Below are 26150 nucleotides of genomic sequence, written 5' to 3'. Positions count from 1 at the left end.
ATTGCTCTGCCCTTTTGCTTGGTTTTTGAACTCAGAGTTCCTTCTCCCTGGGATATTTACAACACCCTCGACTTCAGTCTGACCAACTAGAATTCTTCAGCTGAGATGTCACCTCCTCCAGGAAGCTCTCCTTGACCTCCAGGCTGGTTCAGGTGCCTCCCTGGGGTGCCCATGGTTCTGGGGCTTCCCCTGCCACTGCTCTCACTATATGTACTAAGAGTGCCCTTATTTACTAACCTGTCACCACTCACTAGAAAAGACCCTGATGCTGGGAAAGACGGAAGGCAGGAGGAGAAGGGGATGACAGAGGGCGAGATGGTTGGATGGCATCACTGACGCAATGGACATGAGTTTGAGCAAGCCCTGAGAAATGGTGAAGGACAGGGAAGCCTGGCATGCTGTAGTTCATGGGGTCACAAGGAGTCAGACACGACTGAGTGACTGAACAACAGCAATACCCCTCAATACACGTTCCCAGTGCATACAGGTTTAGTGCCTGTTTTGCTAACTGTGGTGACCTCAGCAGCCAGCACTGTGCCTGGCACCTGGGAAGTAATCAGTAAACACTTGCTGAATGAATGAATGTGCGAACTGCCGGATGTGGAGTTTTTACGCAGGGAGCTTGTAAGATGAAGCTGGAAAGACAAGTTTGGCTCAGGGGCACAAAGCCTTGAATGCCCTGGCGAGGCATTTGGACTTACTCGAGGTACTCACAGAGGGTTCTGAAGTATAACAAGAACTTTGGCAGGGCTCTGCTTCTGATGGGCGAATCTGGCACCACACACCACATAATGGGTGAGGGGGGCTGGTTGGAAGTGGCTTTAGACTGGATTGAACCCCCTGTAATACCTCCCGCTCTCTCTTCCTTCTGGTGTGTATGAAACACACAAGAAAGACAAAATCAACATTTTCTTTCCATCATCAGCTCACAAAGTCATTATGCTGGACCCGTCCATTGCTTTGTCTGTAGAGATCATGGTCATAACTATACAGCAGCATCGTCCAGTAGAAATATAACACAAGCCACATACGTAATTTAAAATTATCTAGTAACCACGTGAAAAAATTAAAAAGAAATGTGAAATGAACACATTAAAATTTTTATTGAAGCCCCAGATATTTTCATTTTACTACACAAGTGATTGAGCTATTTTAATCTTTTGTCTGTGTATTTTATACTTATAGTGCACCTCAGCTCAGACTAGCCATCTGTCTAAAGCTTTCCAGGTATGGCTTGCAGATATTTTACTGGATGACTTCCCTTCAAGGAAAAAGGGGAAGGGGCAGGCTGGACCTTGGGACAAATATGTGGTTTTACTACTTCGCAAAACATTACAGAGTTTCCTGCCCTGGGGCGGGCATGCAGCAAGGGCCTGGCAGGACTCAGTGGCTGTGTATTCCTCTTGTTCCTCTGACATTCCTTTTCTTCCTGGTTCCAGCGAGGGGCCAGTTCCAGCCAGACCCATGGTCTAGCTGTCCTGAATAGAGCTAGACAGGGTAAGTCATGAGATTCGCCCCCTGCCCAACACCCTCCCCCCCGTCCCTGCCCCGCTTCCTCTGGGGATTTGAAGGGAATTTTTCTGGGCGGAGGGAGCAAAGCCTAAAAGCTTCTTCAGTTTAAACATTGGTCAAGTGACACTCTGTTCTCATTATGGGTCTATCGAATAACTTGGAGTTAAGGTGGATAGGCAGGCTCCTCGAAGGGCTGTTGAACTCTGTCCCCAAAGCAGAGGCCGCTGGGACAGCTCAGATGGGTGGTAACTGAAGGCAGGGGAAGGAGGTGACAGTGGGCAGAGAGTGCAGGTGTAGATCCTAACTGATCCCTTAGCCAGTGGGAGGACCCAGGAGAAGGCAGAGGCCCTGCAGCCCAGCCTCCCTGCTTGGGCCAAGCTCCCACCTCAGACTATTCTTCACCAGTAAGCTGCAGTGATACTGTTATGGTTCGAGCAGATAATGTCACTGGTGTGCCTCCAATGTCACCCCTCCAATGGCCTATCTTACCCAGAGAAATAGCCCGAGTGATGACTTCCCTTCAAGGAAAAAGGGGAGAGGCAGGCTGGATCTTGGGACCATCTCTAACACCTTCTCTGACTTCACCATCTCTAACACCTTCTCTGATTTCATCCCCTGCTGTCTCTCTTCTGCCTGTGCTTGTTCAGAGCCTTTGCACTAACTGTTCCCTCTGCCTGGAACACTTTCCTCCTTTGGGCTCCCTCCCTCACCTTTCTTCAGGAAGGTGCTCAAATGCTCCTTCTCAGGGAGCTTTCCCCCCCTGCTATCCTGTCTAACAGCACAGCCTTCCCACCTGGGGACTGTTGTACTGAGGGAAGTAAGACAGAGAAGGAGAAATATTGTATGACACCCCTTAAATGGGGAATCTAAAAAGTGATACAAATAACTTATTTACAAAACAGATACAGACTCACAGACTTAGAGGAGGAACTTATGGTTGCCAGGGGAAAAAGAGGGAGGGAAAGGATAGTGAGGGAGTTATGCACCTTATGAACAGTTATATTTAAAGTGGATGATCAACAAGGACCTACTATATAGCACAGGGACCTCTGTTCAATGTCAGGTGGCAGCCAGGATGGGAGGGGAGTTTGGGGGAGAATGGACACATGTACATGTTTGGTTGAGTCCCTTTGCTGTCCACTTGAAACGATCACAATATTGTTAATTGGCTATATTCCAATACAAAATTAAAAAGTAAAAAAAAAAAAGAAATCACAGCCTTTCACATACTTCCTATCTCCCTGCCCTTAGTTCTCTGATTTCCTTTATTCTCTCATGTTTCTCCTTAGCTTTTTGCTGTCTAATATGCCATATATTCTTCTTATCTGTCTGGAATATTGTCTGTCTACCCCACTAGAAGATAAGTTTCATGAAGAGAGAGATTTGTGTAGAGAGATCCTAGCCCCTAGAACAGGCCTGGCAAATATAGGTGTTTAGAAAACACATGGACAGTAGAGAAAATTCTGGTTTCAAAATTAGATTGACCTTGAAGGTCCCAGTCCCAGCTCTAGTTGTGCAACCTTAGAAAAATGGCTTAACCTCCGTGTGTCCCAATCTCTTCATTTACAAGACTGCAAAAAGCGGACAATAGTACTTAGTCTAAACAGCTGTGGGTGAGAATGAAGAATATAATTCATCCAGCAAACATTTACTGTTCCCCTTCTCTGGATCAGGGATTGTGTAGGTGCTGGAGCCAGCAGTGAGCAAAAGCAGTCCTGTCCCTGTTACCCTGAAAGGCGGTGGGAGGACGAGGGGCTCAAAGCACAGGTCCAACAGTAGGTCTTTGATGGCTCCATCCCCTCTGCCCTTACTCCAGATGCCATGACTGACAGTTGCCCCAGATAGACATTTTTTGGAGTATCTACCCTGCTCACAATGACCAACTTCACTCTGGGAATGAACCCCAGTAACCAGGATTCCATTCTGTGACCCAGCACTACGGGTACAGTTGATTGGATAGAAGTGAACTCCAGACTCAAGCTGTGTGTGTGCGCTAAGTCGCTTCAGTTGGGTCCAATTCTTTGCGACCCTATGGACATTTGCAACCCCATGGACTGTATCCTGCCAGGCTCCTCTGTCCATGGGATTCTCCAGGCAAGAATACTGGAGTGGGTTGCCAGTCCTCCTCCAGGGGATCTTCCCGGCCCAGGGATCAAACACTAGTCTCTTGCGTCTCCTGCACTGGCAGGTGGGCTCTTTACCACTAGTGCCACCTGGGAAGCCAAACAGTCTCCTTTGGCAATTTGAAGTCAGAGTAGAGACTCCATGTCAGCTTTATGGCATGTACTCACAGGATGCTAAGGGTTCCCTTCTGCCAGCTGAACTGGCAATACGAGGCAGGTCTGCAAAGAGTCGAGAATAAGAGAGGGGGTGATTTTAGCTACGTCCCAGGTCTTAGTTCAAGTCCTTCTCAAGACCTGATTGTATTTCAGCCCTGAGATTCCATGACACACCCCCAGGGCTAGACAATAAACTCTCCTTTTTGCTTAAACTGGCTAGAGTTGGTTTCTGTTTTTTGTGAACAAAGAAGTGCACTCATAAGTTGTCTGTTCAGAACTATAATCTCATGGTCCCAATTTTACTACGTTTAATACATTAGGGCATACATTTTAATACATTAGCAATACTAGTCTACACATGCTGCCCCACCAAATCCCACCATGTGACGTATACTAGATGAGCAATAAATACAGATTCTTTTACGTGACTGGTCATCATAGGTGATCAAGAATGCTAGCCCTTCCTGCTGCCTGGCACACAGCACATTTCCTTCCTTGAGAATCTGCTCCCCAGTTTTGCTCAGCTGTGGGGAGTTTGATGGCATCTCAGACATGCCCTGAGCATAAGCAGGCCCCAGAGCCTCCAAGGCCTAAGGAAGCTCACCCCAACAGAGCTCAGGGAGAATGAGCCCTAGAACCCTTGGGGTTCATTCATGTTCAACCCTGAAATGCCTCCTCTCTCATCTCTCACTCCAGATCCTGAACAGTGAATGTTGGGGGTCCAAGCTGAACATGCAGATATTCCCAGGCTCCCCAGTCCCCCTTCCACACTTGCTGGGACCTGCTGGTTGGTAATGGCTTGTTACACTTTGTAAGAAGCAATGGAGAGTCTGTGCCTCCTCTCTTTGGATCTGAGTGGGTCTTTGGCCACTTTGACCACTTTGATCAACAACATGGAAGAAGTTATAATAATGCCAGTTTCCAAGCCCAGGACTAAAAAGAAATAAAATGTACATTTCTTAGGTGTTGAAACCAGCTTCCATTATGAGAAGGTCCACACATTTCAGCGTAGAGGTCCTTGAGTTTCCCAAATGAGCTTGGGGCTGACAGACAACATAGTAAGTCCTCTACATGCCAACGTCAAGTTGCAAACTTTCAAAGATGCAAACGTGCATTTGGTTTCAGCAAGGAACCAGAACCTGTGCCATCAACGTCACCCGTGAGTGAAAGTGCGGTTTGCCCTCTGTCTCCCATTGCTGACCATCCTTCAGCTTTACTATCGCCCACCGCCTCTCCCTCCTCCAGTCAGTAACTCTTCTTGCCTATTGACTCAATGCCAGCCTCTGTATGCCAGCTGTTATACTGTACTACTGTACTTTTCAAGGTATTGTAGATTCAGTTCAGTTCAGTCGCTCAGTCATGTCTGACTCTTCGCAACCCCATGGACCGCAGCACGCCAGGCCTCCCTGTCCATCACCCTCCCAGAGTTTACCCAAACTCATGTCCACTGAGTCAGTGATGCCATCCAACCATCTCATCCTCTGTCATCCCCTTCTCCTCCCACCTCCAATCTTTCCTAGCATCAGGGTCTTTTCAAATAAGTCAGCTCTTCGCATCAGGTGGCCAAAGTATTGGAGTTTCAGCTTCAACATCAGTTCTTCCAATGAACACTCAGGACTGATGTCCTTTAAGATGGACTGATTGGATCTCCTTGCAGTCCAAGGGACTCTCAAGAGTCTTCTCCAACACCACAGTTCAAGAGCATCAATTCTTTGGCACTCAGCTTTCTTCACAGTCCAACTCTCACATCCATACATGACTACTAGAAAAGCCATAGCCTTGACTAGACAGACCTTTGTTGGCAAAGTAATGTCTCTGCTTTTCAATATGCTATCTAGGTAGGTCATAGCTTTTCTTCCAAGGACCAAACGTCTTTTAATTTCATAGCTGCAGTCACCATCTCCAGTGATTTTCGAGCTCCCCAAAATGAAGTCAGCCACTGTTTCCCCATCTATTTGCCATGAAGTGATGGGACCAGATGCCATGATCTTCGTTTTCTGAATGTTGAGCTTTAAGCCAACTTTTTCACTCTCCTCTTTCACTTTCATCAAGAGGGTCTTTCTTCTTCATTTTCTGCCATAAGGGTGGTGTCATCTGCATATCTGAGGTTATTGATATTTCTCCCAGCAATCTTGATTCTAGCTTGTGCTTCATTTAGCCTAGTGTTTCTCATGATGTACTCTGCATAGAAGTTAAATAAGCAGGGTGACAATATACAGCCTTGACATACTCCTTTTCCTATTTGGAACCAGTCTGTTGTTCCATGTCCAGTTCTAACTGTTGCTTCCTGACCTGCATACAGATTTCTCAAGAGGCAGGTCAGGTGGTCTGGTATTCTCATCTCTTTCAGAATTTTCCACAGTTTATTGTGATCCACACAGTCAAAGGCTTTGGCATAGTCAATAAAGCAGAAATAGATGTTTTTCTGGAACTCTCTTGCTTTTTCCATGATCCAGCAGATGTTGGCAGTTTGATCTCTGGTTCCTCTGCCTTTTCTAAAACCAGCTTGAACATCTGAAATTTCACAGTCCATGTATTGTTGAAGCCTGGCTTGGAGAATTTTGAGCATTACTTTGCTAGCATGTGAGATGACTGCAATTGTGGGGTAGTTTGTGCATTCTTTGGCATTGTCTTTCTTAGGGATTGGAATGAAAACTGACCTTTTCCAGTCCTGTGGCCACTGGTGAGTTTTCCACGTTTGTTGGCATATTGAGTGCAGCACTTTCACAGCATCATCTTTCAGGATTTGAAATAGTTCAACTGGAATTCCATCACCTCCACTATTGTAGATTAAAAATGTTTATTTTTAATTTTTTCTGTATTATTTGTGTGAAAACTATTATAAACCTATTAAAGTAAAGTACTGGATAGTTGATTGTGTTAGTTGGATACCTAGGCTAACTTTGTAGGACTTACAAACAAATCGGACTTTTGAACCTGCTCTCAGAATGGAACTTGTCTATATGAAGGGGACTTACTGTACAAACACTTGCCAGCCATGTAAGTGAGCCATATTCCAGCCTCAGTCACCTTTCCTAGCTGATACCACTTAGAGCAGAGACAAGATATCCAGGGAAGTCCTTCTTGAACTTCTGACCCATAAAGTGATAAACAAAATAAAGCTGTTGCTTTAAGCTGCAAAGTTTTGGTGTAGCTTTAGATATAACAATAAATAACCAAAACAATTGATGATCCACAATTTTCTAAATAAGGTGAGGGGATTTCATTCTCGCAAAGGAAGGGACTGTTGAAAAGAGGAAAAAAAAACCAGACTAGAAAACTATTCTAGGCTTAAAACCAGTCACACTATCAAACACCTGCAAATATTTTCATAGCATAGTACTTGCTGTGAAATATTGATGATATTTATTAATAATTGATAAGCAATAATGACTATAAATATCTAATATAATGCAACTTTTATGATTTTGGGAGTAATAATTTTAGAATATTTAATCCTACATTATAAGAGACAAATACAAGTAATTTAAATCTCATTCTTGTAAATCGGTTAAAAATTCTAACATGGCAAGTAGTAAATAACCTATGACTATTTGCATCGCTGAGATGAATTTTAATAGAAGAGCAAAATAATAAATATTATCTTTGAGGGAAAGTGGGAGGTTAAATTCAGCAAATCCTCATATTTTCCTACAGAAAAACCTTTTAGAAAACAGGTTTTTAATCACCAAAAATAAACGTATTCCTTGAGTGGGCAATATGTAGGAGGTCAGCTATTCCTTTATCACACTGGTTTTTTAATTTTGAGAATAACAACAGGAATTCTGAGAAGCCCATCCTTTCCCTTTGTTCTGAAGCAACATTTGGTTTCTGTGATGACTCCATCCTTAATGGCAATCTTCCTCTCTCTGACTCTGCAAGAGCGACCCTCAGGTTTTTCCATTTTTCTCAAATGTGTTTTTCTAGCAACTCCATGTTACTGAAATATTTTTATGCCTCTAGGGTTGCATTTCCATTAATTGCCATGTTTGTGTGTCTTCTCCCAAGACCAGGTTCAGTGAATATAGAAGTGCCTATGAATGCTGCAGTGTATCTCTTGCCCCATCCCCGCGCTGCCTGAGACTCTAATAAAGCCTAATGTTAATTTGTAAAACAAGCAAACGAAGCAGTAGGGAGAGGCAGACACCGATGTATGAGCTCCTACAGGGCAGCGTCTTCAGTGTTGGGAGAAGAGGATGGCAGAGGTGTCTCAGCTGAGCAGCTCACCCTGTCTGGCCACCACTGACGCTAAGACTCCAGATGAAGGGGAGGAGAGCCAAAGGATGTCTGGGATCCAGAAAGAGGGTAGCCCCCAAAGGCACAGCTGTCACACCAGCATTGAGTGGATCCCCAGTAGACTGTAACCAGAAGAACAAAAGCAGAGTCCATATGCTAATGCCTAGGCGCTTGGGTGACCAGCAGAGGTGACTGCCAGGCCCATTCCATCAGTGAGAGCTCAACTGGCTCAAGGGAGCCTGTGAAGGAGAAGGTGGCACCAGTGGGGTGGGAACCTCCCCATGGAGTCAGCTTAGGCAAAGTGAAGGGAAGTCTCAGCAGCAGCAGCAGCCACTCAGCAATGCCACCTAACCAATGCCACCCAACAGTCTGGTATAGAAACATGGAAGACAGAACAGAGAGACGTTGGAAACGACGTCTGCCAACAGACGAAAGGATAAAGAAGATGTAGTATGTGTATATACACAATAGAATACTACTTAATCATAAAAAAGAATGAAGTAATGCAGTTTGCAGCAACATGGATGGAGCTAGAGGTTATCATACTAAGTGAAGTATTTCAGGAAGAGAAAGAAGTATCATGTGATATCATTTATAGGTGGAATATAAAATATGACACAGATGAACTTATTTACAAAATAGAAGTAGACTCACAGGCATAGAAAACAAACTTATGGTTTCCAAAGGGGAAAGAGGCTGGGGGAGGAATAAATTAGGAGTTTGAGACTGGTTGATATGAACTGTTATATATAAAACAGATAAACAATGAGGTCCTACTGTATAGCACTGGAAATTATATTTAATATCCTGTAATAAACTATAATGGAAAAGAATAAGAAGAAGAATATGTATATATATGGCTTCCCAGGTGGTACTAGTGGTAAAGAACATAACTACCAATGCAGGAGACTTAAGAGACGTGGGTTTGATCCCTGGGTCGGGAATATCCCCTGAAGGAGGGCATGGCAACCCACTCCAGTATTCTTGCCTGGAGAATCCTGTGGACAGAGGAGCCTGGCGGGCTATGGTCCATGGGGTCGCAAAGAGTCGGACACGACTCAAGTGGCTTGGCAGGCACACACACATGTATAACTAAATCATTATGTTATACAGTGGAAACCAATGCAACACTTTAAATCAACTGTACATCGATCAGAGAACAACATGGAGACATAAACAAGATTGTCCTTTTGGTCCCAAATTTGCCAGCAGGAAGCTGTGCTCACCCCTGTGCAGCTGAGAAAGTGCCCTGCTGACTTGGTGGCCGAGGTGCCAGGCTCTGCGTGTGGGTGGGGCTCTCCCTCGGCCTGGGATTTCCCCACCTCTTCCTTCCCCAGTGGACCACAGCCAGCCACGGGCTTAGGTGAGTTTAGCGTCAGAGTCGTCTGCTCCTTTGACTTCCGCGTTAGACGCTATGGGCCTCAAACTCTGAAACCTCCACCGCTTGGCCCAGTGTTCTGTTTGGGCACCTCTCCAGTCCCAGGTTAAGAGCATGGGATGTGGATGCCTCTGGGCAAACCAGGCTGTAATCCTGACCCCGTGCCAGCTACTTCATCAGTAACATAAGACCCATCTTGTAGGTGAAATGTGACATCTTCATCCTAAGCCATTTTTAAGGTGAAAAAATTGTCACCTGAACGTTGGGACACTCTAGCCAGTGACTTTCCTTCTGGCCCTCAGAAGAGCCCCAGTTACCCCTGCAGGGTCCTTCTCCCTCCTGCTTTGCCTGGATAACTCCCTTTAGTCCTCAAGTCAAAAGAACTCTCTTCTCTGAATGTCCATGGTCACCATCTTGGTCCCAGCAGCTGTCCTCTCGGTTGGTCATGGAGCCCTCCTAATGGTCCCTGCCACCACAGTTGGGTCCCTTAGCCAAAGCTCTGCTCTGGAGTGAACTTTGAAAACAGACAGCCCCTGCCCCATGAAATGGAGAGCCTGGGGAGGCAGCATCACACTGAAGGGATATGTCATAGGGAGGGCTAGGGGGCCTTCCCTAGCGGCTCAGATGATCAAGAGTCTGTCTGCAATGCAAGAGACTGGGGTTGGATCCCTGGAGGAGGGCATGGCAATGCACTGCAGTATTCTTGCCTGAAGAATCCCATGGACAGAGGAGCCTGGTGAGCTACAGTCCACGGGGTCACAAAGAGGGCACATTGGAAGAGGACACAACTGAGCAACTAACACTTTTCTCACTTTCACTAGGAGGGAAGACAATGGAGTGGGGGAGGAAGGGATCAGGGAAGGTCTTTCTCAGGTGGTGACATTTCAGCTATGACCTGATAGATGAGGAGAGGCTCACTGAGCGAGGGGTGGAGGTGGCAAGATATCAGGCAGAGCAAACAGTATGTGGAAAGACCCAGAGGCAAGAAAGAATTTGGCAGGGACTGAAAGGAGGCCTATTTGGCAAAGCTTGGGAAGCAGTGGGGAGTGACTCTCAGTGGCTCAGCGGTGGCCTCTGGATGGTCCCCGACCTGTAAGGTGCCTTCATGATCCCCACCATCTGGCCCTACTGACCTCCCCAACCTCATTCCGAGTCAGTTTCTTTGGAAGAGGGTAAAGCTAGTTTGGGATGGAGAAGTCTGAGTTCCCAGAAGAGCCCGTCTTCTCGGCATGATAATGTTCTGGGCCTGGTCTCCCTGTGGGCAGGGGACATTGCTGGGTGAACCCTGGTCTGGAGGGAATAAGCTGGCCCCTGCAAAACGGTGTGGGCTAGGGGTGGGGGTGGGGAGTCGCTCAGGAGAGAGAGAGATCCATGCAGACTTTGCTTTGGGGCCTCTGCTCTGCATCTCCTTTTGTTGTTCTCAACCTTCGGGAGAGCCTCGGCAAGCTTCACAGTTCTGTCTCAGCTCTTACTTAGGAAACTAACTCAAGAGCAGTGCCCAGAGTTGGGGTAAAGCAGATTGGGAAAGATGGGAAGATGCCTTGGAGATGCCAGATTTAAGACAACCAGTGGGGCAGCAGAGACTGGGGGCTTCATATTTGTTATTTGGGTATTAGAAGGGTGTCTTCTCCAGGTGGGAGAAGACATATGGGTTCTTAGTGCACAAAAACCCACCTTTCCTGGTGCGTGCGGCTGGACCAGCCAGTGTAGGGTTGTGGGGAAAAGGCATCCCCCAGAAATGGAGGAGCGGGGCAGGGCCCTGCAGACTGAGGATGACAAGTGCAGAGAGGCATGGGGGGTAAGAGAAGGAAGGGCAGAGCTCTGCGTATGGTCCTACCACCGGGGTCTGCAGGTGATGGAAGACGTCGGGGAACGCTACCAACGGCGCCGTGCTCCTAATGCTACTCTTTCACACAGATGTGAAAATCCTCAGAAAACCTCGCTAAGTTTCATAAGTGAGAAGAAAACATAGGAAGGTTTGTCTGACCCTGATGCATCTGGCAGAGGAAAAAGCAGGTCAGAAGTAACAGATAGCCCTGCCCTTGAGGCGTGGTGCGGGGAGGGGTATGGGATCTCTGCAGGGGTGGGCAGCCAGGTGCCTGGACAGGGGTTGGCAGCGGCAGCTTTGGGTGAGCAGAAGCCCCCTGGGCCTCAGGGTCCCTCTTTCCTTTCCCCCCTCCCTGGCTCCGTGGCTAAGCGGAGAGTTGGACGTGCTTGTGGGCTAACACCTTTATTCTGCCTGTGTCCCAGATTCCCCAGGGCCTGGGGAAGAGGCTCGTGTGGTCTGGGTTGCAGCCCAGAGTCAGTCCAGGACAGGCACATGGAGCACCTTCTGGAGAGGCTGGAGACGTCTCACCAGAGGGTGTCACTTGGTCTGGGCCTTTAAATCTGCTTCTTCACTGAGGGACGGCAGCTGCATCCCGGCCAAGGGGTGGAAGCCGGGGACCTGCTCTTGCTCTTGGATCTGGTCTCTCAGGCGCTGGATCTCCAGGCGCTGCATCTCGATGATTCTCCCAGTTTCTTCCTGCACATTCAACCTCATGGTGGGAGGGACACTGGGCAAGTCCTCGCTGGACACTGCAGGGGACAGGGCAGGGTTAAGGTTGGGAGGTCTGTCCCCGGACTGCTGTAAAGGTTTTCAGACACAGCTTATCCTTCCTTCCCCCACCAGCCCCGACCCCCACCCCTATACTTGTTCATGGAGCACCTATTATGGGGTAGACATACCATCCCAGACACTAGGAATAAAGAGAGGAGCCATTTCACCCTCTAGCAGTGGAGAAGTGAAGAGACATGCTTTGGAGTGATACGGCAAATGCGGAGCCTGACCTCAGCCCGGCCCCTCTTCTGATCCCCCCAGTCTGCCTGCTCTGAGGTCCCTCCATGCGCGCTGCTCATCCCCCACACCCCCACAGAGAGAGGGTGCTGCTCTCCTTGTTGACACAGCTTGGCCTCGAAGCTGCCCGTCCTCATGTAAACCTGCTCCTGGAGATGCCTCCTGCTGTGGTCACCCACGCATGTTCCCTGAGGACATCCCTGGAGACCCTCAGCCCTCCTCCTGCCTCTGTGCTGCCATCCTCCTGCGCAATGCCGGTGTCCATGGCTCATCCTACTGCCGGGCCTCACAAGGTCCAACTCTCACCATTAACGTGCTTGGCCTGCCCGCCAGCTCTGTGCCTTCCCTTCCCTCGCCACGTCCAGGGTGTTTCAGTCCAGTGCTCCATTCACCTCTTCTTTGGCTGAATTTAGAGCTCATCTTCTTGGACAGCTCCATGTTTTACCCACCAAATGGGCTCCTCTTAGATTCACTCCCTTTTCTGTCCAGTTAGACCCACGGTGAGTTTCTTCTGTCATCATGACAGCAACTTTGATATACTAGATGCCTTGTTGCTCTGCTCCCAGGTACCCTGCCTAGCACAAACCCGAGATAACCCGACCATCCAGGGTCTCCACTTTCACATCTGGCCTGCTGCACACTACCTGTAAAAGTAACATATGAGATTCGAATTCTTGGTTTCCAAAAGACGGACTTTATGTACATCAGCAAACTCTCATATCCTACAGTGGCACTCAGGAACTTCAATCCCTACTCCAACTCCTTTCTCCCACTTAGAAAGAAAATTGTGATAAAGTCTATATGACATCACATTTACTCTCTTAACCATTCCTAAATGTACTGTTTAGTAGTGTTAAGTACATCCACACTGTTGTGCAACAAGTCTCTAAAATTCTTCTCATCTTGAAAAACTCAAACCTCATACCCATTATATAGCTCCGCGACTTCCTTGCTTGCAGCCTCAGCAGCTACCACGCTGCTTCCTGTCTTTCTGAATCTGACGACCCTAGGTACCTCAGATCAGTGGAATCATGTGGTACTTGTTCTTTAGGGTCTGGCTTAGCATAATGTCCTCAGCTTCATCTATATTACATGTCAGAATTTCCTTCCTTCTTAAGGCTGAATAATATTTCATTGCATTCTATACCACATTTTGGGAGAAGGCGATGGCACCGCACTCCAGTACTCTTGCCTGGAAAATCCCATAGACGGAGGAGCCTCGTAGGCTGTAGTCCATGGGGTCACTAAGAGTTGGACACAACTGAGCGACTTCACTTTCACTTTTCACTTTCATGCATTGGAGAAGGAAATGGCAACCCACTCCAGTGTTCTTGCCTGGAGAATCCCAGGGACGGGGGAGCCTGGTGGGCTGCCGTCTGTGGGGTCGCACAGAGTCGGGCACGACTGAAGCGACTTAGCAGCAGCAGCAGCAGTATACCACATTTTAGGGCTTCCCCAATGGATTAGCAGTAAAGAATCTGCCTGCAGTGTAGGAGCCATAGGAGACTCGGGTTCGATTCCTGGGTTGGGAAGATCCCCTGGAGGAGGGCATGGCAACCCACTCCAGTATTCTTGCCTGGAGAATCCCATGGACAGAGGAGCCTGGTGGGCTACAGTCAAAAGGGTTGCACTGAGTCGGACACGACTGAAGCGACTTAGCATGTACGCACCATATTTATTTATCCATTCCATCTATTGATGGAAATTTGGGCCGCTTCCACCTTTTGGCAGTGAATAACACCACTGTGAACTTGAGTTTACAAATATCTCTTTGAGACCCTGCTTTCACTTCTTTTGGGTATAAACCCAGAAGTGCAATTTCTGGTTCAGATGGTAGTTCTATTTTTAATTTTCTGAGGAAAACACCTTACTGTTTCCTATGGTGGCTGTACTGCTTTACGTTCAGATCAACAGTACACCAGTGTTTCGGTTTCTCTAGACCCTTGTCAGCACTTAGTCTTTTCCAGGTTTGTTTGTTTGTTTGTTTGGTTCTTTCTTTTTGGTTTGGTTTGGTTGACAGTAGCCATCCAAGTGAGTGTGAGGCAGTATCTCACTGTGGCTTTGATTTCATTTCCCCGATTGTTAATGATACGGAGCATTTTTCATGTGCTTGTTGGCCATCTGTGTATCTTCTTTGGGGAAAAAAGTGTCTGTTTAAATCCTTTGCCCATTTTTCAGTCAGGTGATTTTTTTTTTTTTTGAGTTGTAGGGGTTCTTTATATATCCTGGACATTGCCCCTTATTAGACTTATGATTTGTAAATGTTTTCTCTCATGCCATAGGTTGCCTATTCACTCTGTTGATTGTGTCCTTTGATGCCCAGAAGTTTTAAATTTTGACAGTCTCGTTTATTATATTTTTTTCTTTTGTTGCCTGTGCTTTTGGCATCATATCCAAGAAATTATTGTCAAATCCACCCTCTCCTCTGCCCTTAACGAATGACTTTGCCACCTTCTTAACTGAGAAATGATGTCTCCAGCTCCCGTACCGCAGTCAAGCTTCTCCCTCTCAGTGGGAGAGGGGTCTCCTTCCTATCCACTGCCGACCCCTTCCCTGGAGGAAAAACTAGAAATGAACAGATGATGATGGCCAAGGAAGAGAGAGATTGCTAACCAAAGAGGAAGTGGTTGGCAATGGCCAGTGGGCAGCCTCGCCTTGGACCTCTAATTGGTCTGATGGGGCCAGCATTCGGCATTCATCCTTTCCAGGTGAAGTCTGGCTGCTTCTCTTTCTGCCTCTGCTCCTTCTGTCTTCTCTTTGCTGCAGTTCTTAGGTTCTTGATCTTTCTAGGCTCTCTATTTCTTCTAGACTCTTGACCTTTTATCCTCCCTGTGTTACTCAGTGTTCCTGGTAACCATTTCCTCAGTCAAGCCCTGGAGCCCTGGGGAGAGTAGCAACCCTGCGAAGGTACCGCACACAAAGGCCTATCAGCCTATCCACCTTCTTGGGCCTGCACCGCTTGCCTTTGCCTAGTTTAAAACTATTAATAAATGAACTGGTTAATTTTAAACAACTTGGGAATGTGTATTTGGGGCTAACTTGTTTTGCTGGCCTCATGTTCAAAATCAGAAGCCAGCCTTCTTCATTTCAAGGCAGACAATTGGTAATACCTGTCTTCAACTAGGAGAGATGAAATCTCCCTTGAGTAAAGCTCTATGAAACAAGTGACATGATGTTTGATTTGCTCCAGAAAAACCTACTGTGGAAAAGGCAGGAAATAAGTGGGTTGGGGCTGGAGAGACCAAGGAAGCAAGAGTGACAGGAGCTGACCCTTGTTTGAGTTGGGGAATGGATTTGTGGAAATTCATTAGACTTTTCTCTCAATTTCTGTCTATGTCTGACAGTTTCTACTGTATTGGGTTCGCCAAAATTTTGTTAAGAGTTTTCTGAAGCGCTTATGGAAAAACCCCCGAAAAACTTTTTGGCCAACCCAGCAGCAATAAGAAGAACCTGGCTGTATCATACAGCATCCTGAGGAGGTCTCAAGTGGTTATTTGCTAGACTGCGCGGGCGTATTTGAAATATTTTTTAAAAGAGAAGTTTTGCAATTATTCACAGACGCATCTATGCATCACTTCTAACTGAAGATGGGTTCACCTCCAAGAAGTCAGGTTCTCAGCCATGTTGACACATGTGGTACGCTCATGTCAGTTCTTTACAGTTGATACTGTTCTTCCTGTACTACTCACAGAGTTGACCCTCTCAACTTCTCTCCAACTCGAACAAAAATGGCATGTGAGACAAGTCTATACATATGATCATATATATGGGCTTCCCTGGTGGCTCAATGGTAGAGAATCTGCCTGCAATGCAGGAGCTGTGGGAGACATAGGTTCGATCCCTGGGTAGGGAAGATTCCCCAGAGGAGGGCATGGCAATCCACTCCAGTATTTTTGCCTGGAGAATCCCATGGACAGAGGAGCCTGGCAGGCTATACAGTCCATAGGCTCACAAAGAGTCAGTCATGACTGAAGTGACTTAGCATGCACACACAATTTTATATCTATTATAAGGCTTATGTATTATATATAAGGCTTATGTATTATATATAATACATAAGGCTCCATGTATTAAGTTTCTCATAGAATTTTGTACCAGAGAAAGGTTTGCTTCTCTAGAAAAAACGTCCTTTCTCCATACAAGAGGTATATAAAGTATAATATTTTTCCCCTTTTTGTCTTGGCTATCAGAAATTCAGAGGAACTTTATAACTGCAATAACTAACTTGTTTAACATTTCTAGGGTCATTCTTCCTGCTCTCCCTTTAAATAGTTTCTGGTCCTTCTTTTTGCCTTTATTTTCTTTGTACAGATCCACAGTCCCTTACCCACAATTGTAAAATGCTAAAAACTTTAAAAATGGAAAGCATTAAAGATTCATGAACTTGAGTGTGAATATTCATATGTTTCTCTACAGAAAGACTAATATGTTTGATTTCAGGGCACTGCCCCAGACTCCTCTAGGGACGTTATATAATGTATAGTATACTTACGTATAGTATATATAGTACGTTCTTCCTAAGATCTCAAAGATCCTGAATTCTGAAACCTTATCTAACCCCAAGGATTTTGGGTTTGTGAGTGTTTGAATGCAGTAGGGTCCTCACAAAGCCTTTGGGGAGCAGGCACGTGGCATGCAGAGGTGCCCAGAAGGCCGTGGGGTGGGTGTGGCCTGATGCAGGAGGAAGCTTGGGAGAGGCAGCTTTGGAAGCCAAGAGGAGACCTGTTTGTGGCTGCCTCTGTCCCCTGGATCCCAGTGCCTGTCTTTCTTGGCCACTGATGATATTACCTGTCTCTGAAACCTCTGGTCGAATTTTCTTGGTCAGTTTCAGAGCTGCTTCAAGGTCATAGACTTGGGAGCGGGTGAACTTCAGCTCTCTGCGGAGCTCATTAATCTCCTTGATCAGGGAGACATTTTCCTATTGAAAAGGAGGAGGAGAGAGTGAGTATAGATGGATAAGTGATCAGTGGGCACAGGAGCTCCCCTGGCCTGGGGCTGAGGGTGTAGGGGAAGGTCAGGGTTGGTCCTGGCTCTAGATTACATCTCTGGTTCCTCTGGTGGCATGAGTCTTTATTCTGGCTCGTGGATTGGTCTCTTGAGGTTATCAGTTGACTCACCTTCAGGTGGACTCTGGCAGTCTAAGATACAGACAGTATGCACCATTCCCATCCATCCAGGCTCTTCCCATCAGCAGCAACAACAATGCTTTTCATGGGTTCGATGCACTGAAGTTTCATAATAACCCAATGCGTAGATTCTGTTATGACCACAGAATGCCGAGAAAACCAAGGCACAGGGAGGTGCTATAATTTACCCAAACTATATAGATAATATGTGGCAGAGCCAGGATTCTGACCCAGTTTGGCCCCAGAGCTCAGAGCTCTTCAGTGCTGTACTACACTTTGCTTTTTTCCATTCATTACTTGAAGAGCTTAGGGTCTGGTGAGGGGTCTGGGCACACTTTAGTGAGATGGCCACCTTACTGGGATGGAGGAGCGGGACGCAGCAAAGGCACTTAGCCCTGCCTGAGTGACCAGGATGGATTCCTAGGAACTGAACTGAACTGACGCAGCAAACACTGGCCAAATCTACCTAGGATGGACCAGTTCTGGAAATGCTCTGTGCTTCAGCTGGGGAGTCCATCTTCAGAGTGGCGAGTGGGGAGTCCGAGCCCAGAGGACAGGGTGATCCTGAGCCAGTGGGATAAGCCTTCTCTGTTAGGAGGATGTGAACGGCAGACACTCTGGCAGGCCCTCCCTCCAGCGCCTCTTCATCTAAGCAGGTCAGATCTGCCTTCAGAGTTATAGTATATCACTTAATTTCACTATTCCTCATTTAAAAAAAAAATGTTCTTTCTCTTGGATGAAATGCCCAATTATTGCCACTTCTTTGTTCTCTCAGGCTCAGCTTTGTGCCTATTTTTCGATAAAGTCAGCAGGTTTTCTCCTCATTTTTAACCCCTTTAAACAGCCCAAACCTTGGAGATGCACAGCCCACATTTTCTTTCCGATGCTCTGTTTCTTCCCTGCTGACTTTATATCATGACATAATGAATTAAATATGTATTCATTGGATTCTAAGACCTTGGACTCTGCCTGACCCATAAGGGGTTCTTAATAAATATTTGTGGAAGGGATAAGCAAATGAATAACTAATGCAAGATGCCAAGTTGAATAAGATGAATGTTCCTAATGAGGAAATTACAAATCAAGGGGTAAAGTCAGGGGACACCAGGTAGAAAGGAGTCTTCAGAGAGCCCCAGGGAACCCCTGGGGACACCAGCCTGCTCAGGGGCTCTCTCCACACCTCCTCTTAGTTGAGGTCACTTAGTTTCACGTCCTCTGCCTCATTCAATAAAGTAATAGTTATCAGAATAAAGATCAGAGACTAAAAGTGCCATTTCCACAGTTCTCTTCAGAAACATTTTAAGGTACTTCTTCCCAGGCAATCTCTATTCATCATGTCACTCAATCCTGTTGACTTTGTGTTTGAACTGAATTTCGTGTTCATTCATCACCAGCTCTCAGCATGTCTCCTCTGCCACTGTGGTGGCCCCACATGGAGCCCCTGCCATTCCCTCCACCCTGACAACCTTGTGGCCATGACTGGGACCTCTGGCTGCAACCTTTTGATATACGCATTTCTGACCCCACTGCCATCCCTGGACAGCTCTATGGCCTCCTAGACGGGTCTCCAGAACATGGCTCAGTCCTCACTAGAGCATCACTGAGGCCCAGGACTCAGCGCAACCTGATTCCTCTGCTCTGTTCATTCATTCACAAAAATGGGAAGCCTATTAGGTGCTTATTATGCCAGACGTGGGGGTCCAGCGTGGACCAATGTAGAGAAGTGAGGGGGGGGTCACCAGTGTAAGGAAGCCTCCTTGTGGAGGCAGGGGATAGGGAAGAGTATTTCAGGCCCAGAGCTAAGAGGGAGCAAGCACTGAGCCACCCAATTCTTTACCAGCTGAGCCACGAGGGAAGCCCAAGAATACTGGAGTGGGTAGCACATCCCTTCTCCAGCAGATCCTCCCGACCCAGGAATCGAACTTGGGTCTCCTGCATTGAAGGTGGATTCTTTGCCAACTGAGCTATCAGAGAAGCCCTTGATGATGATAACAACAAGATAATAACTTCAGGGCTGACTAGATTCCTGCACCATATCAGATACTTTGCATACATGACATCATTTGATCTATCTAACCACCTTAAGAGAAAGTTGTAATGAGATTCAGTTTCAGAAGAGGAATCCAAGGCTGTGCATGGAGGGCAGAGCTGGGATTCAGATTTGGTTGTGTCTACCCACAGGCGCCTCCCAGGCTCTGCTGCTCTCACCACTGATGTACATCACCTCCAGCCACACCTCACACAGGATGATGGCCAAGGAAGCTCACAAAAGTACAAGTGGGGCTGTCTTAGTATAAAAGTACCAGAGGGCTTTCTGGTGTGGCCCATGTTCTGAGGAGTCCAGAGGTCACACTGAGGTCAACTGTATATACCTTGAGTAGTTTTGTGAAATTACAATGTGAATGCAACAGACTTCCTGAGCCTTCTGTTCCGGATCCCTCCTTGGTCAGGATGGTCTATAAAAACTCCTATAATCCTTCAGAGCTTTCCCCCTCCCCCACCTCCCACAGCTCCTCTGGCAGGGAAAATCTAACCCTGATTCCCTGAGCACCAGGATTTGGGCTATGTGAAAGAGACACACTCAGGGATGCCAAGGTCTGTTTAGATAGAAAGCCTTCTGAATGAAGAAGCTATGCCAAGCTGTCCAGGACTGCCTTTGGTTGAGGACAACGCCAGAAAGCTCCAGATGGGAATGACATTGAACTCCAGACTCCCAGGAAGAAGGGCATGGAGAGGAAATACCTAGAGCACCCCCTACTGGCCTACCTTGGGTTGACATCTTTAAGAATACAGCAGCGTCTGGTTAGCGTGCAAAAAGTAGGCAACAGATTTATTCCAGAAACTTGGGAGCCCCGCATCCAGTGGTGTCCTTCCTGAGCCCACAAACTGGTGGGGTCACCACTTGCCTAAATGCACAAGTGAACCATTTCTTTGTTTCTCTTTCAGCCTTCCTCTCACATCCAACCTGACATTTCTACGCATCATCTCTACTCTGAAATGTCTTCTGACATCACAACCTTCCCTCCCAAGGCCTGGCATCTCTCTTTAACACGAGAGTCATCTTCTTAAGGGTTTTCCTGCCACCTGCCTTTCCCTACCGGTATTTCCCTTCTGCCCATAGAGGTAACATTTCCAGAACAGATAACACCCCTACCTACTTAATAAAACTTGGGTGGCACCAGCTTATAAGATAAACTGCGTGCTTCTTGGTGTGACACAAAAAGCCCCTTCAACGCGACCCTAAGCTACCCACCATTCCAGCAGGCCCCCATGCTCTAGTATAAAGTTAGGTCAGAGGATTCCAGGGTCCCCAAACACCCCAAAGGTCTCACTCTTCTCTGACTGTTCTCAGGTTGTATCCTTGGCCTGGAAGGTTCTTCCTCCATTGCTCCCTGACTCCCTCTACTCACCATTCAAGGCCTAGCTCAAATGCCACACCCCCTAGCTAAAGCCCGCTTCTCCAGTGCGCTGGCCAGACTACATGCCTGGTGTGGAGCAGTGATTGCTTGTGTCGGGCTCCACTCCCCTAGGTGAGCCCCATGAGAGTAGGCAAGTCTTCACATTCATCTGGGAATCCTCCATGGTCAGCTTGTAGCTTGGCATGTGAGAAGCTCGCAAAACATGTGCCCTGAATGAATAAAGTATGTTTCCTAGATATTTGTTTTCTATTGCAAATCTTATTTTCATATCTGCAAGCATGCATGAGAATAAGTGACAAGTGCTCCTGTCTGAACATACAGATGAAACAGTGACTTCATTCTCCGTGTCTTCTAACAAGTTTCGCTCAGATGCCATATCTGCCCCAGCCTTCCTCGGCCCTTTGAGACTTCAGTGTCAGGGCCTTGGTTCCTGTAGATGCAGTTCCTTACAAACATGTATCAAGGCAGCGGGTGCCCCAGGCCACCAGCTGGGAGATCTGGAATTGGCTGCACCATCCTATCTCCATGCCCCCAGCTCACGGGTACCCCCAGTCCATGCTGTGATGGACTCCTAGGCTCTCCTACTGGATTTTGCCTTGGTTTTTGAGTAAGTCTTTTGCTCAGGAGAAGGGAAGGAAAACTGCCTTTTTAGAACCCCTGTTCTGTACAGGGCCAGTGCCTGATGCTTTACGTTAGTTAGCTCATTCAATCCTCACAGTCACTGGCTGAGGTTGGCATCTTCTCCTCTTTGTACAGATAGAAAGGTGGTTCCTGGAGAACTTGAAGTCATCTCCCCTCCCCCGAACCTGCCAGCAAGAGTGGCTAGCAGGAGGATAAACGGGCTCTGAACTCAGGCAAGGCTATGCTTCGCCGCCCCAACACCTTGCCTGGCCCTTAAGATCAAAGAAGGAAACAATTTTTATCATCTAGAATAGAGGTTTTCAAAGTTTCTTTTATGTCCTCCAAACAAAATCCTACACAGAGCCCACTGAAATAAGCAAGGCGTCTTCCTGGTTGAGGGGATGGTGGGGCCCCAGAGCCTTGTATCCTGACCCCTCTCTTGCCCCCTGTGGTTGTCTGCAGCACTTCTATGCATCTGCAGGGCTCTGCAGCACGCAGGTTTACGATGCCGCTGCAGCCAACACTCTCCAAGGAGCTCCTTGTTGACGGCTTCTTCTGCCTGCTGTCAGAGTCCCCTGCTTGGGTCAACTCTGCTTCTGCTCCCCTGACTCTCACCCTGGCTCAGCAGGAGTGGGCAGGCAGTCCCTGGGGGATGGGGGAGCCAAAGGGGGACCTTCTGCCAGCCCTGAGCAGCCTCCTGCTGATACTCTTACTCTTATCTATCCTGTAGTCTCCGCCCTCTTTCCTTTTCCTTCTTCTCCTGGGATTGATACTTGCTTTGGGGGCCTGGTTGGCACAGAGAGAGGAACACAGCCCCTGGAGGACCCCTTAGGCCTGTGCTCTGGCGGTAAATCACAGACGAGAGTTCAGCAGTGTCTCTAGCTGACAACCTCTCCTGTAGTCACCTGGTCCCCCTGCCCTGCATGCTGCATTGCAGCATCCACGGGGCCTCTCCAAGCTAGGGAATACTCAAGACCCCTAGCAATGGCTCCTACCCCTAGCAATGGCTCAATACCCCTAGTGTATCAGCTGCTGTGAAGAGTCCCATCTGTTGGATCCGCTTCCATCTCTGGGCCTCTGGCTGCTTTCAGGACTCAGGAGCTGGGCCATGGGCAGGGGCATGGTGGCATGAGGCCCACCATGCCTGGGTCTGGCCTAGATGGCACCGTGCTCTTCCCAGCTGTGTTCGGAACTGATTTGTTATAGTCCAACTGCAGTTCATTCCCATTCTGGTATTTAAATTATAGCATTAAGGAAATACAAATGTTAAAAGATATGTGCCTTATAAACGTAATTCTGATGTTTTCTCTTACTATTAATTCACATTAACTGCCTCAGATGATACTGATACCCAGATAGAAATTGGCAGCAGAATCCTGCCTGGCAGTCCTGATAGTGTACTTGAGTGGAAGCGGTAGTAATGGGGTTAGGCTCTCTGAATAGCCAGAGGAAGGGTCCTGGGAGGCCTCATTAAATCAGGGGGAGGACAACCCTTAGGGTTGGTGTAGTTGGCTCTGGACCCAAGAGAAGAGTTGGGACCTGAGGCATCAGAAAAGCCAGAGGAGATGGGAGGCGACAGGCATGCTCCCGGGAGAGGACAAAAGACTTGGCCATGCTCCCCGGAGAGGACTTGGCCAGCAGGGATCATATGATACAGGTAGCAGACTAAAAACAGCAAGGCAAAGTAAGGTGAAACAAGAGTTGGAAACAGAAAAGAGGAGATGGAAGGGAGTGACTTGGAGAGCTAAAGTCATGTGGATGCAGGTCCAGAGGAAACGGGGTCAAGGAGAGGCCTGAGGCAGGGTGCAGGAGTGCTCTGCATGAAGATGAGGGGGTTGAAAAAGGAAACAGGTGCCTGGTGAAGAGAGATGGGGCAGAAACGAATGGGCCTTGGAAGTGCAGGAGTAGGCATGAAAATGCTGAGAAAACCTCCTTGGGTGGGGTTCTGGGCCATGGTCACCGCCAGGATGAGCTCTGGGAGGTTCGAGGAGATGAGTCAAAGAAGGAACTTTGGAGAAAGCTAGTGGCTCCCTCGGACACTGGGGGAGCCCTGAGGACAGTGGTCTCGGAGGGGCCCTTGGCAGACTTTCTCATCTCTGATGGCTTGGTCTCCGAGGGCGCGTGTGGGTACCTGCATGATGCGGACATAATCTGTGCGGTGCAGCTCACTCTCCTTGACCACCTTCTTCTTGAGAGTGGCCAGGTTCCTCTCCAGGTGTTCCCGCTGACGGGCGTACTCCTGCTGCAGGTCTGAGTTCAGCCCCGCGATCTCCACCTGACAGGGCAGAAGGGGTTAGCCACGAGGGAGGGGAGAGCCCAGAGGACAGGGGAGGGCAGGGGTGGGAGGCAGAGCTCACCATATCTGCCCGCTGCACGTACTTCTCAAAGAGAGCGCGGACCTTCTCCTTCAGCTGCCGCGGTTCCTGGATGTAGGCCACGCAGTTGTGGAGGTCCGTCTTGAACCGTTTGACCAGCGCCTCCAAGTCCCACTCCTGTGAGCAGAGGCATTTACTTCTGGCCCTGCAGGGACTCTCCAGGGACAGGGGCTGCAGCCTCGTGGCTGCTTAAAGGGACAAGAAACAGCTCATCTGGGACTCATCACTGACTGCCAGGGGCCACATGGGGCCCAGAGATCAGGAGGGGCACACGAGCCCTCGGGGAGGCACTGAACTCCCATGCCCCTGGCCTGAATAGTTTCGCGTCTTTAAGAGGCTGCACACATGGATTTCTTTATTGGCTCTGGATTTCTTCCAGGACCACAGGCCTTAAAAGACTAAAGGAGGTACCACTGGTCACCTACTCCTTTCAGAGCCAGGACGGAGAGCACTAATTCCCTCATGCGGATCCCAGGCCAGGGCTTCCCTGCCCCCTAGTTAGCTCATCCAGTGCTTCTCCTTCCTAAGGGTTGCTATGAATGAGTGGGTAGGGAAGAGAATGACAAAATTGGGCAGAATGGTTCATCTGTAAATTTGGGCTCTTCCACCATACTGTCTCAGGTACCCATCTTCCCCTACCCATGACCTAGAGAGCCTCTTTTCTCTCTTTGCTCCTACAGCCCATTTAATCATGCTCCATAATTTTCTACCTTGCACAGTTAATTATTATGCACACATCATAAATCACCTGTTAACCTCTTCAGTTTGGAAAGGGCAGGATCTGTGTCAGTTCACGGTGATAGCTCTGCAGCTTCTAGTATTATCAAGTCCAGAGTCAAGGCTTGATGTGGGAGATGGAAAAGTTCCATCTGATTCTACCAACACTATGAGGTGCTCTATGCCAGGGGGTGAAAGTGAAGTGAAAGTGAAGTCGCTCAGTTAGGTCCGACTCTTTGCGACCCTATGGACTGTAGCCTACCAGGTTCCACCGTCCATGGGATTTTCCAGGCAAGAATACTGGAGTGGGTTGCCATTTCCTTCTCCAGGAGATCTTCCCGACCCAGGGATTGAACCCAGGTCTCCCTCATTGTAAGCAGACGCTTTACCGTCTGAACCACCAGGGGGTAGGGGTGCAGCCAAGTCCTGGCCTAGGACCAGAAGACTGGGTTTCCAGCACTGGCCTCTATGTGCTAAATAGCTATGAGTTCTGGGTGAAGTTTCTAATCTCATAATCTCTCTGACCTTGCTTTCCTTGTTTATTACAGAGAGACCAGAACAGGTGATCTCTGAGGTCCCTTAAACTCACACTGTTTTGGTAGTCAAGCCTTTAAAAACCTACTACAGAGGACCTCTCTGAGCATGCTCCTTCCCAGGATGCACAAGCCAGTGTTGCAAGCATCCTTATAACCCTGCCTTCCACCTCCTTGATTGCTCTACCCAAAGCCATTTTATAGTCTCAGATGGATTCAGTCACGTAAATTTACATGAGCCTCAAATAGGCCAGGGTTGTGAGCAAGTAAAGAATGCGAGTTAAAATGGGAATGTATCTTAGCGATGGGCTGGCTCTGTCTCTTGGAAGCCAGCTGCCCATTGCAGACAGGTGCCAGCTCTTGCATCCAAGAGCTGCCAGACTCTGAAAATCCTCATACCTTCTGTCTCTCTCTGCGCATCTCCTGATCAGTGGCTCTTAATTTCTGCCACAGTTCTGTGATGTTCAGCTCTAGCTGTGTGTTCTGTTTATGGAAACGCTCCAGTTCAGCTTCCATCTATAGAAAGCAGCGGGGAAAGAGTCAAGAATAAGAAAGTAAGCCACAGAAGACATACAGATGGCCAATGAGCATGGTAAAAGATGTTCAACACCACTAATTGTTCAGTTCAATTCAGTTCAGTTCAGTCGCTCAGTCGTGTCCAACTCTTTGCGACCCCATGAATTGCAGCACGCCAGGCCTCCCTGTCCACCACCAACTCCCGGAGTTCACCCAAACTCTTGTCCATCGAGTCAGTGATGCCATCCAGCCATCTCATCCTCTGTCGTCCCCTTCTCCTCCTGCCCCCAATCCCTCCCAGCATCAGAGTCTTTTCCAATGAGCCAACTCTTCGCATGAAGTGGCCAAAGTATTGGAGTTTCAGCTTTAGCATCAGTCCTTCCAAAGAACACCCAGGACTGATCACTAATTGTTAGGGAAATGCAAATCAAAACCACAATGAGATATCACCTCATGCCTGTTAGAATGCTTATTATCAAAAAGGCAAGAAACTATAAGGATTAACAAAGATGTGGAGAAAAGGAACTTCTTGTGCAGTATTCATTGGAATGTAAATTGGTGCAGCCGCTATGCAACATGGTATGGAGATCCCTCAAAAAATT

General features: G+C 47.8%; 1 protein-coding gene across 4 annotated transcripts in view; it reads right to left on the bottom strand.

Annotated features, from left to right (window-relative positions):
• Positions 1 to 1115: 1115 nt before the first annotated feature.
• CFAP57 (cilia and flagella associated protein 57) overlaps positions 1116 to 26150 on the bottom strand; it is a 78521-nt gene continuing 53486 nt past the window's right edge. For 3 of the 4 annotated variants that reach the window (XM_070368308.1, XM_070368309.1, XM_070368310.1), the window contains 5 exons: positions 25432 to 25548; positions 23765 to 23899; positions 23539 to 23682; positions 17030 to 17159; positions 1116 to 11982 (listed from right to left, as the gene is read on the bottom strand). In XM_070368308.1, coding sequence (XP_070224409.1) covers positions 11771 to 11982; positions 17030 to 17159; positions 23539 to 23682; positions 23765 to 23899; positions 25432 to 25548 — 738 coding nt within the window. In that variant the 3' untranslated portion in view covers positions 1116 to 11770. Of the gene's footprint in view, positions 11983 to 17029; positions 17160 to 23538; positions 23683 to 23764; positions 23900 to 25431; positions 25549 to 26150 lie in introns of those variants that run through there. The other variant, XR_011463749.1, reaches the window with a different exon arrangement.

This window comes from Bos mutus, chromosome 3, assembly GCF_027580195.1.
Source record: "Bos mutus isolate GX-2022 chromosome 3, NWIPB_WYAK_1.1, whole genome shotgun sequence".
NCBI classification, from domain to species: Eukaryota; Metazoa; Chordata; class Mammalia; order Artiodactyla; family Bovidae; genus Bos; species Bos mutus.
This window is presented reverse-complemented; position numbering and strand designations above follow the sequence as displayed.